Source organism: Apis mellifera, linkage group LG6, assembly GCF_003254395.2.
Source record: "Apis mellifera strain DH4 linkage group LG6, Amel_HAv3.1, whole genome shotgun sequence".
Lineage (NCBI taxonomy): Eukaryota > Metazoa > Arthropoda > Insecta > Hymenoptera > Apidae > Apis > Apis mellifera.
In genome coordinates, this window is record NC_037643.1 from 4,299,065 (window position 1) to 4,312,017 (window position 12,953).

The following is a 12,953-nucleotide window of genomic DNA, read 5'->3' on the forward strand; positions in this document are numbered from 1 at the left end:
AATTTTATTAAAGAAAAAATTTTATTTTCAATCAAGTTATATCTTCTTGAATGAAATATCTTGAAGTTTCATTAATTAGCCTTGCTTGAACCGAATGATATACTGATAATGACACATTTATTGAACCTATAATGAATCCAATTGCATTTACTGGAAAAATATCGAATACAAAACATATAGTTTATACTTAGAAGCCTTGATTTTGATAATTGTACCATACCAAACGTAATTAACTCAAATCTCCAATTAATCAGAGGAAATACTTGCTTGAATATCTTGAAGAGATCCATTACATATGTTCAATTCATATGTCTAATTATTGTATTTCACAAGTAAATTTTGATAAATAAAATAATACTTGTTATATTATGTAACTCTATGCCCATTCCCAATCACGAACACATCCTATATTCTCCTCATCTTCCAGCAAAAGAAGATAAAAAAAATATCGATGCAAACTTTATTAATCACGATACGAAAAAAATATTCTCGTAAACGATCATTACTTTCATGCAATTAAACGTTGCGAATTTGCATCCAGGCTGCGAGATGAAAAAAGAATCCGTGGTCAGCGGATTTTTATTGGACATTGCGCGGTTAACCATCACCTGTCACGGTGATTAATAGCTCGGTGCTCTCTAGCGAATCCCTAGGCCGATTTTTGTCGTTGTTACACTGTTCTGCACTTTATACACCGGTCATTACTTCATGCGACGTTTTCATGAAAACAAAAAAAGAAAAAAAAAAAAAGAAAAAGAAAGAAAGAAATTATCTCGAATCGTAACTCCACGTTAAATCTTTCTTCGAGAGGCACCCAAGGGAACTCTTTCTTTTTCTTCTTCTTCTTTTTCTTATTTTTTTTTCCTCCTCCTCCCCGAAAATTGATTTATGCATCCTTGGTGAGAACGATAATTAACGCGGGAAAATTTAAAAAACGCGTAATTCGATCGATTTAACAGGAGAGCATGAAATGTTTCTATTAATAATAATCGTTCGATGTTTATTATCGCATTTGCGATAACTAAAATTAATTTGTAAATGCCGTGTACACAACACGTCTGCAATATTACGTATTGTTTTTCGCCAAATATTCACGCCGAAATGAGCAATGCTTATCCGTTGTTATTTAACACTGTAACCTTTAATTAGCTCGTTTCAACCGAGGGGAAAATGGCTTCCAGAAATACGATGATAATGCAGTTAATGTTGCAGTTATGTTCCTAATTTATAATAGATTCGCTGCTAGATATTATACCCTGTTCGCTTTAGAATTATTAATACCTATCTGTTATCTAATCCTATCTATTGTGATATGAAGTTGATGTGCAAGAATTTAAAATATAAATTAAACGCGCATGATTTATCATATATTACGTAATTAAAATTAATAATAATAATAATAATAATTCAATATATTCGTAATAATTATTATTACTTTTTAACAGTCGATAAGAAAAGATGATTTTTACTTTATCTAAGACGTTTTTTTTTTTTAATATTCGTACATTCGCGTGATTTCAAAGAAATCTTCGCGGCAACGTTCTCAAAAATAAATAGCATATTGTATAATAAAATTTTTTATCGCGTGAATTTATACGCATGAATAGTTATCTGATCTTCTCCAATTTTCAAACAAATTGAATTAATGTCGTAAAACTCTTAACGATACTACTTAACCTTTCACATTTGATTATTATTATTATTATTATTATTATTATATCGATGATTCACACCAATTATATCGAAATTCAAACCAATGTAGCCGATTCAACGATATATTCGTTACGTGACTAACGATTCTTTATCGATCATCAGAAACAGAAGTGGAGCAAGATTTGACCCAACGATGTTGGTTAGAGGTCGATGGAATCGTCGTGAATTGGATGATCCGTTCAAGTAGATCGTGGGAGCTCGTGGTTAGATTCGAATCAAGCATCCAATATACTCACCTATGATGGTGTGCACCCTCACGGACAGCTGTGTCCTGAGAACGATCGAGTTCTTTCGGCTGTAACAGAGGGAAAGAGAGAAACAGATATCAATGATCGAGTCGTGCAAAATTGGCGGGAAAATATATCTATATCGTATATTCGAAGTATTTATAAACAAGCATTGTTTAAATTTAAAGAAACTAGTTTAATTAATCATTCTATAAACAAGAATCGAAGTTTCTAATTTTTATTTCTTTAACATTAAAATTGTATTACGATCTTTTGACCGAAGAAACGTAACACGATTCCTTTATTTCCTATCAATAATCCAAATATTACTCGACATTTGCAGCAAAGCTATTATGACTCAATGATATCAGATAACCGGATAACATTTTCGTACAAGAATTATTAACTAAAACTTCGATCACGAATCGATAATCCAAACTCTCGAAAACTATTCGATCCCCTATCCTCGTCGATACAACTCCCTGGAAAAACTAGGTTAATCAGGAATTAAAAAGGAAAAATAATTCGCGCATATACAATTATATCTTACTATGGGCCCATGGATCCCAATTAATCGTGGCCACGAATTAATTACTTAATTAGTCCTGCGTGAACGCTTGCGCAACGCTTGCCTGAATTAGGTTAGAGTGGCTCCTCCACCAGTTCAGAATCTGCACCTTGCTAGCGAACTTTAAGGCCCTGCGAACCTTCCCACGCCACTCGTCCCTGAGAAACTACGGCGACCGAGTGTACAATGGGTTTCAGAGGTGAAGAAGGTGGAGAAGAAAGAAAGGGGAGGGAGGGGGGAGAGAGAAGAGTGGGTGCAGAAGGACGTGTGGACGTTGGCGCGAGAGAGAGACAAAGAGAGAGAGAGAAGAAGGAGAAAGAGAAGAGGACACGGAATGGCGGCGTCAAATACATCCGGGGCAAAAGAAAAAAAAGGAAAAAAAAGTCGGCTACGTACGCGCGCGTTAATAATGTTTCCGCTCGTTAAACGAGCGAGACGGAGCGCGATTACGCGTTTTGCTTTTCCCACAAAGCTAAACACGTAGACGACGAGACACGGAGCAATCTGGTCGTCGTCGTGCAAATACGCTTGCTTGCGGTTATGTGTAGAGATCGATCCACGATTAAGCGCAATTGTCGGAGCGGATTGCCTTCATGAAAATTTCAAGCGGCGATGAGAAATCGTTTTTCTAACGTTGCGCCGGGTTTACGTGGCTTACAGGGACCTTCGTGATTCTGGGAAGAGGGTTGAGAGCGTTTGGATGGAGTAAGAGAAAAGTAAAGTGTGCAGATGCGAGCAGCGTAGGAGTGTAGGAATTGAATTGAAGTGTGGTTACATTGGAAGGAAATTCGAGAAAGTTTTGTTTCTTCTCGTTTTCTCTTAATTAACGTATGAGATTTTTCTGTTTATTGTAGATGTAGGACATCTGGAATGATATATGGAAAATGAATAGTGAAATTTCTAATTTAAAAAGTTGTATCGAGGAAAATATCAGGGGGAGAGGGAGATACATTCGTACATAAAGTCAACGAGTTATTACTTTTTGAATAAACGATACTTCTAATAATTCTAAAGTTTGTTAAAAGGAAGTAATCAAATATCAGTTATTCTTCAAGGATTCAAATAGGTATGATTATCTCTCATGGTATTCTAATCAAATCTAAAACATTGAGATTTCTGAAGCTCCAAAGTTTCGAAATAGTTTATGGATCTCGAGTATCATGAATAATCTGACCTTGGATTCTTGAAGAAATAACTCGTATATATATATATTATTCTAGAAACTCTCCAAAATTTGAAAACTTTGTGAATTTTAATATCTTTAAGACTTTGAATTATACTGTGATTTTAACTGAAATTTCTAAAGTAATAGCCATTCTTTTGTAACCATCCTTAAAATATTCACTTTCATAAAGTTATTATAATATTCCCAGACTCTGCGCATATCCTAAATACCATTCATATTGCTAGAATTTCCATACATGCTAAATACCTCTCGTTCCTTTGATACCTCCAGTGACTGTGAATATCTCCTCTGATACCTGTAGAATTTCCAAATTTCAAATTCCAATATTAAAGCTTTCACTTCTACATCTTCTACAATAAGATTATCTACGATTCGAATCCGTTAAATAAGCTTCAAGTTGATCAAATTAACTTTACATCGATAATTTATTCAATATTACTGGAAAATCGAATCAACAAGATTCAAAAATTCATACCGAATATATTCTATTACTACGTTCCCTATAAATAATCGTTCATCAAAATTTCAAGAAAAGATTTCCTCTCCATTCATCGCTTCATTTCTCCATCGAGGATCAAATAACATTCCAAGTTAACAGGCGAGACATTACAGAATCGGTTATATTGTGAAAAATCTCGCCAACTTTCGAGCAACCACCCCCGCCAAATCGTATTCGCGTCCGAGGAGCAAAACTTTTCACCCCTCTTCATATCGTAAACAAACGTATCTCCATGTGAATCGAGGGAAAAAAGAGGCGTGGAACGACTCTTCTCTTCGATTCTTTTAAGAATCGCGCGAGGGGGTGGTCGAATAAATTAAAAACTTTGCGGCACGGGGCCAAGTTCAATGTCGAAGTCGTTTGACCCCTCCACACTACGTCATTCTTCGGCACGGCCGTTTATGTTTTCCACGTGAACAGAAGTTTCGTTCCTTTCCTCTCATTGTATTCAATCTTTGCTCGCGTAATTGCCGTGTATTGTTCCACGGTAATTGGCCGACAAGAGACGGACGAGCCTCGTATGTGCACTCGTGGAAAGTAGAATCTCAATCTCGCGAGAATAGGAGAATGGAAGTTTCGAAAGTTATTCGAAAGAGACGTAGGGGGATGAAATTGGATTGAATTTAGCGGTGGTTTCGCGGAATGGCGAAATATAAACCGAGTAAGATTTCTCGAGAGAAAAAGAGTGATGTTAAGAAAAGATTTGGAAATATTTTTTTTTTTTTGATTATAGTTTTATCATTGAAATAATTGATAAAAATAAGATGAATTCTTTTTCTGTTTCTTTCTTGAAAAAAAAAAAAAAATCTTAGACGAATCTAAATTTAGTTTTTTTGATATATATATTTTATTACAGAAGAAATAAATAAAATTCTGATTATCATAAATTTTTGTTTCAAAAGAAATATTCTTTCTTTTTGAACAAAACATATTTTCGTAATGATACTTGGAAAGGAATGTGCAAATATAAATGCTGGCCTTCCAACGATTTCAGACTGCTCAATGGCTTTTTGGAGAGGCAAGTGATTCAAGATCTTATATAAATAACGCACAGAACAAGACATCTCGCTTCTTGTTTGTTCAAATATATTCGATTTTCTTTTAAACGAATGTCTTGTTCTCTTGTCTTCTCTTGAGACGAAAAAACAATGCAGTATGTTAAAAACATGTTTAAAAAAATTGTAAATTATTATCTCGATGAATTTTTGTCGTAAATCAAGTATTGATTTTTAGCATTAATTTTTTTTTTCCCCCGTGAATAATAGTTTTCCAAACAAAGATCCTTAAATACTCTCTCAACAAAGATGTTCTCAATTTTCAAACAATCTCGCTAACTGCTTCATTTTCCTCGAAACTCCATCAAATATCCTTTCTAAAGGAACGTATCACAAGAATTTCCTTGCTAAAACTTCACCACGTCCGTTCCCGTTAGTCTTTGAAGTTTGAGCATAATCGAAGAGCCTAAGTGCACGCGAGATCTGAACTTCATTTAAATTCAAACCGAAAGTTTCACTTGAAAATAATGGCAATCTGTCAAATCTGACAACTAGATTGGATTCTCACTAATCTGATGAATGATAGTCAACATGAATCTTCTTTCTTAACTGTCTCCAAAATTAATATCCAAAAATCAATCAACGTATCAACTCAAACATAATATTTATTCCCAAGAATTCATTTATTTCTCAAATAACCAAATTAACGATACTACGAAAAAACGATATAAAAAGAATAATTTAGAATCGTAAACTAAAAATACAAGTTTTTCATTTTACGATATATTCCACTAAACTCTCTACTTAACCACAAACAGAATTAACATCTTACACAAACACTAGTCCATCCCCTTGACAAAAGAGAATTTCATCCTCCTATAAGGCCGTAAAAATCCATATACTAATTGCTCCATTTCTCCCTCGAGCCCTACAAAACTGTCTTCCACCCTCCGCGTCTTAAACCGTTCCCCTAAAAACGATCCTCCCCCTCGAGCACGCAGCTCGATTCACAACCCGCGTGCTCAAATTTCTTCTCGCGACCATCTCCACTCTTGGAACCGTATCCGGAAAAACAAGCCGATCGTATCCGCGGCTCCTCGAGATCGACTCGAGACTCCATGTAAATGCGATCTCACCCTCCCCCGACTGCAGCAGGAGTGCACCCGCGGGAGAATGAAAAGCGGCCGTGGGGAAACGTTCCCTTGCAAATGGAATGCAAAATCCTCAACTGTGTGTGTGTGCGTGTGTGTGTGTGTGTGTGTGTGTGTATCTGTCGAAGCTCGTGGGAACTTCGCCGTTCCGTAAGCACGACGACGAAAGTCCCGACGAAAGGATTTCCAATCTCCTTTAATGGCGCATTAATCGCGACCGAGGGGATGGAACAACCGGACGAGAGAGAGAGAGAGGGTGGAGAGAAGGACCCGTCACTGGGGCGGAGGGGGAGAAAAGAGAAGGAGGGGGATTCGACGCGATAACCCCGGCTCGAAGCGGTTTTCAATTGACGACGGGGCGACCGATAGTCTGCGAAGTTTCCACCGAGTACCGATTATCGATACTCTTGCATCGAGCTGCAAGGGGCTTTGCCGCGCGCCAATTTCTCTCGAGCGTTATGAAGTGGCGTTAAATAGACGCTTACTGCCGCGTCCTTTTAGTGGGGGCGAGCCGCGAATCGCTTTAAATTAGATGGAGGAGGGGAGAGATTTCTTTTTCGAACCGATCGTCTTGGATGTATTTTTACGCGCAAGAGTATTCAGTGTAAATTGTATGATCTTATGAAATTTGGAAGAAATAATAATATAGGATGTTTATTAATCAAATAAGATTATACTATGGTATGTATTTTTCTTTAAAATAATAAGATGGAAATAATTGTTATAAATATATTTCTTCCAAATCCTCTTCTTACAAATGTGGAATGTAATTGATGTAAATTAATGAAATAAATAAATTCCTCTCTTCCATCCTCCAACTCTGATACATTTAGAAACAGTAGTGGCTTGTTATTTTTCATTAATACATGAGAAATCATGTCTGTTTCATAAATAGAATGTATAATTCATTGCAATGTACGAGAAACCGTTACTCTGAAGTATGTGCAGAAGAGAGAAACTAATAATAAAGGTATAAGTATACATAGGTAACTGGAAATTCTTCAATTATATTCTTCTTTTTAAGAATTATATTTATGCATTAATGCATAATTGTTTCCAAGAGATATCTATTCTACTTTTTAAATTTCTCCACCTTTTCTTCGTTTAATTATACGGTATATTATCAATGGCATCCAAGAAAAGTTTCTGTTATCATATTTTTCTACGAATCACCATCGAATTTGCCCTTTTACCATTTTTCCTCGTGACGTTTAAATCATACGTGAATTGATCGAATCATAATTCACTTGCCAATGTATTTATATCTAGCGTACTTTGAGGAAAATTGTTTAGATTATCCAGAATTTAAGCTCTAAATTTTCTAGAAACATTTGAATTAAAATTCTAAAGATTCAAACGATTTGTTTCATTAGAATAAATTTAAATTTTATGAATCAATAGTCAAATACGTATGGTGATTGACGAAAATTATTATAAACAACATCCAGAATCGAAATGGTTCAAAGTTTGGAGGAAAGAGAGAGAGGAAAAAACAACCGGAAGTCGAGTTCCAAGCAGGCCATCCAGTTATCAGACACACGATGCCTTCAAAGAGTTGAAGGTAATTTCATCGGTCATTAAAAATGCCAAGCTGTCAAACCGCAAGTGAATGCAAACTTATGAAATGTGCGGAATTGCTTCGAGCAGCCGGAACTTTCGAGGATCAGAAGCTAATTGGCCTACCGGAAACTATAATGTAACTACTTGATACTTAACGAACGGAGAGAAATTTCCAATGAAACGCCCTCTATATTCTAACATTTATTCCTGAAAGTTTCGAGCCCTCTTATAGTTTCGAAACGATTTTTAAAAATCCTTAGAACAATGAAAATTTTCAAGCATGCAAAAAAAAAAAAAGAGTTTTAAATATTATAACGAGTATAAGTTAATATAAATTTAATAAAGTATTTTAGCAATACGATTTTTTTTTAACTTAATCACTGACCCTATTATCATTCTTTTCTTTCAACTTATGCAATCAAGAAGTATTAATTTGCGCTTGGAGAACTAAATTTAATTATAACCATTTAATAATAAATGGTTAAATATGAAAACGAAGCGATTTGTCGTGGCACAGATTTTGAAATGAGATTAAATATTAAAAATACCGAATGTATAAGGAAATTTAATCTCATTTATTTAATATACAGTAGAATTAATTATCCGAACTGATTAAGAGAGAAATGTTATCGGTTACTCGCGAGATAATTAAAAATTAAACGATTTTCAAATATTTATCAAGTGAAGAAAATAAATTTCATAATTCATTGTAAGAGACAATTAATTATTTTCTTAATGTTTAATTGCACGAATACCATACACCTTATTTCAAATTTCGATCGAAGTTCAAATATCTTCGAATTAAGTATTTGAATCTGAGTATTTAGGTTAAACTCAGAGTTAAGTGCAAGTTGAGCTAAATTTAAGCAAAGTCTGACTCACATTCGAGGCATGTCGCAGTCATATTCTTGAATCAACTCGAATTTCCGACACAATCGTACATGTAAATCATGCTCGAGATAAATGACGAACAATTTAAGGAACACTGATTCAACCATGAATTTTGCCCAAAAGTCGAATTTAAATTTGACTCAGGTGTCAAATTTAATTCATCAGTAATTCAAAGTAATCCAATCAACTTTCAAGAAAATTCGAGGAGGATCTCTTGATCCTTGGCCAACTTTCTAACCCTTTGCTACAACACGAAAGATGCCAATTGGCCATTGCCATCATTCTGGCTACATCACCGAAATGTTATACGTAAATTAGAGAGAAGGATAAGAAACTCGTTTCTAATCTGGCAGTTTCGAATATCATGGTCGCAATTATACGAGCAAGGACATCGGTTTTCTTTGCATTAATTTTGGCTTAGTTTCGTGTTAAGTATGACCAAGATTTTTCCAAGAAACATTTACTACAATTGAATGGATTTCTTTGTACAATAAAATATTGTATCTTGCTGATGAGTAAATCATCGATGGCATTGTTAAATCAATGTAACTATATCAATTGTATCTTTATTAAGTTACTATAAGATTTATAGTATTCGTGCAAGTTGTAAATGGATGATAATTTTAGATGTAATGAACAACAACAACGTTTTATTACTGGTTGAAGAAAAGATAAAAAAGATGAAGGAAAAATAAATTCTCTCTTACAAAAAGAAAACTTTTTAATTTGGCAAAATTAACGAAAAAAATATTGACACCTATACCATAAAATAATTTAATAGAATGAGTACTTAATGAAGTGATAATTTATCTCAAACATGGCTGTATACATACGAAAGGAATTACAAAACCTACACCACAGTTTCCTCAGTAAACATAATTACAAAAGTAACGAACTCGACTATGCTTCAAGATAAGTCGTGTCATTTTCATCTCAAAGCCAAAAGCCTCTAGTTATTTCAACCGTAAGTTTAACAAGAACCTCGAGAACATCAAAGCAGAGTAAACCAACGGTTCATAAATTCTGAGATAAGTTATGAACCTGAATATTATCTCGTATCACCTCCATGATTTCCACTTTTAATTGCGAAACGATCTGTATTCGGATGACTCTCATTCTCAAACTCGATTTCTCGAGGAGTCGAATTATGTAAGAAACGCGGGTGAAACAACAAAGCACCGAAATAAAGCCGTTTTAAAGATATTTGCCAAGAATTGAGTCACTAGGCTCGAAAACAAAATTCCTTTCGAAAATCAACAAGTGCAGTATCATGGACATTTTTCGATCTACTCTTCTTATTTATTATATATTATTGTTCGCTCATAAAAAAAATAAAAGAAATATTTGAACAATAATCTTTAATAAATATTCTAATGTTTTTTATTGATTTTTAATACGTTCGATTAAATTTAATAGTTTAAAAAGGGATATTTAATAAGAGCAAAAATTGGAAAATTTATTTACGAACGTAGGATCGTTTCAATTATTCTTCCAGAAGAATAACAAGTATATCTGGGTTGAAGTAACAGTATGCATCATGAAAATGTATGAATCAATGAGGAATTAATTATTACAGACAATATTTATTGCTTCCTCATTGAACCAGTAAATTGTAAAAATAAATTATTCATTGAATACAATTATCAGTAACGTATTGAAATTAATCTATTAAATGTGATTACGTTCATTCCATTTCGAAGACTTAAATTTTGAGTACGTAAAGTGAAATTCCACTAAATAAAAATAAATTTTATAATCTACCTAATATAAACAAGACTTTGTAACTAATATAATTTTATGATTAAATTATACATTATGGAAAATAATGTGCATACTATTACTACAAATTAGTTTAATAATACAACTGGAGAAATCTGTAACAATCCTAATTATATAATTTAAAACTTTTTTTTCTAAAGTTTGCAAAATAATCTTTAAAATTTATTAAAAATTATTTCACATAATTGGTATAATCAATTCTTTTTTTAAAGCACAAAGTTAAAAAATATCACGAACAAGGATTTACCAAATTAAATCCTTCGTTTCAATCACAAGAATGATACGAGAATAAAATTAAAAAAAATACACACACACGCGAAATTTCCATAAGAATAACAAGAAAATATTGGTTCGTCCCGTATGAAAAATATTCATTTCGCAAAATACAGAAAATTTAACCGGGTAGCAACGACTTTCGACTTGGCCAGACTTTTGCTACCACACGAACCGGTTGGCTCCAACCAAGGTCGTAGTCGTTGATTTACACACACACGGTTGGACGACGAATTAATTATCGCCGGGACGAACCAGTCGATTCGGTTCCCCCAAATATCCGGAATTCGACGTGGCGGGCACAAGGGGACACGGTCGATTAACGCTCGCCAAATAAATAATCCCCGGCCGATAAAACGAACGATTGCGCAAGAATCCACGGCCGACGCGCCCTCTCCCCCTTTTCAGGCCATAAATCACTTACGAATTAACCCCTCTAATTGGTACGGTGGTATTTAAATCGACGACGGAGTTGGTAACCACGGAGCGGAGAATGCGGACGCGTTCTGTAAGCCGAGGACGCGTTTTTACGCGGTCGATTTAATTCCCCCGTTTATAATTAAGTCGACGCTTCCTCGTCACCAACAGCTGGATTCTGGGATAATTCTGGTGTGCATGGGATAATTAGAATTTTCAATTTAGAACGGGTGGAAATGAGTTCGTGAACTGTGAATATTCGCGAAGGATGAAGATTCAAGGTGATTGCGTGATGATGTAACGATTGTAGTATTGTTAGATTGTTTGTATTGTTTCTAATTATTTGCAATTAATAGAGAAATTATTTTAATTAATGATATGATATGTGATTTTAATGTAAGTTTAAAGGGACGAGAGGGAATCCATGGTGGAAGATGGAGTCAAGAGAAGATGATTGTGTCTGTATACAGAGTGTCGTGATTTTTAACTGGCAATTGTCAGTATATTGTTCTAATAGATGAGAGAAAAATATTATACGTGAATGAATATTCATGATATAATGGTGGTGATTTATATTCGATTGTAACTGATGTTGAAATGAGGCAGTAATTTTGCAAATTTGTAATTGCAATTAATAACTGTAATAAAATTTAAATAGTGGAGATTTGTACGTGATGATTTTAATTTGAAACGCGGATGGAAACTTTATTTATTCAATTTTATGTGAAATAGATATTGTAAAACAATGATATAATTTCAGTGAGTGAAATAAATTGAATAATAATATGCTTTCGTTCCTATGTTTATTTTTCAAACGTTATTCCATTTATTAAATTGCTCTGAGAATTCATATGAATATTAAACTTGATGGATGTGAACTAATTTCTGCAGTTTATAAATTTAATAAAATCTGATCTTTGTTTCGCGTTTTCATTCTATATGACGTTAATAATTTATTTTATAATTAATCATAAAATAATATTTATAAAATCTGGAAGGAAATTTATTTATTTTCTTTTTTTTTAAAATCAAATAAACATGTTTAATTGAATAAACGTATCGAAATCTCTCGAAGAATTAAATTAACCGATATTCTTCTTCGAATTATAAAATTTCACAGAATTCGAGGCGAATTGATTTAAACGAATTGAACTCGATGACAATTTAAGTTTTTGCCGATAAGCGAATCACGATTGTGGTATATAAAACTGTTCGTGGTTCATTCAGAAGTAACAATCGCGACGGATTGGAATCAAATAAATGGTAAAAAAAAAAAGCAAGAAAGAGAGATTTTCTTTTGCTGTCGATCAGCAAAGAATCTAGAGCTAGTGATCGCGACGAAGAGAATTGAATGCTCGATGAAAACGACGATTTCATGGATTTGCACAGACACCGCTGTCTGTCTGATTAGTTAAACGTTTTATCAATCTTCGAAGATCTCGATATTATCACAACAACATTGATCTATTTAATTTTTAATTTAAAACACAATGCGAATTATTCAAATTACAATTGACTCGACATCGTTTAACGATTCATCATTTTTAATCAAATCAATTTCCTTCCAAAATACAAAATCCGGAACGTGAAGCAAAGAAAAATAAAAACCGTCGAAAATAATTACGACTTCTCTCTCATCCACCACATCCATCAATATTCATTATCAGTCACGAGACTCGTCATCTTTCAAATCG

The 12,953-nt window shown here is 33.9% G+C and overlaps 1 protein-coding gene and 1 long non-coding RNA gene across 4 annotated transcripts in view; one reads left to right on the forward strand and one right to left on the reverse strand.

Annotated features, from left to right (window-relative positions):
- Positions 1–12,953, reverse strand: part of LOC409786 (jazigo) — a 189,278-nt gene that overhangs the window by 56,062 nt on the left and 120,263 nt on the right. For all 3 annotated transcript variants that reach the window (XM_026441389.1, XM_026441392.1, XM_026441390.1), the window contains one exon: positions 1,950–2,008. In XM_026441389.1, coding sequence (XP_026297174.1) covers positions 1,950–2,008 — 59 coding nt within the window. The remainder of the gene's footprint in view (positions 1–1,949; positions 2,009–12,953) is intronic.
- LOC102656855 lies at positions 10,938–11,929 on the forward strand. Its single transcript, XR_408828.2, has 2 exons — positions 10,938–11,540; positions 11,661–11,929. It is a non-coding gene; the product is annotated as an uncharacterized LOC102656855 (long non-coding RNA).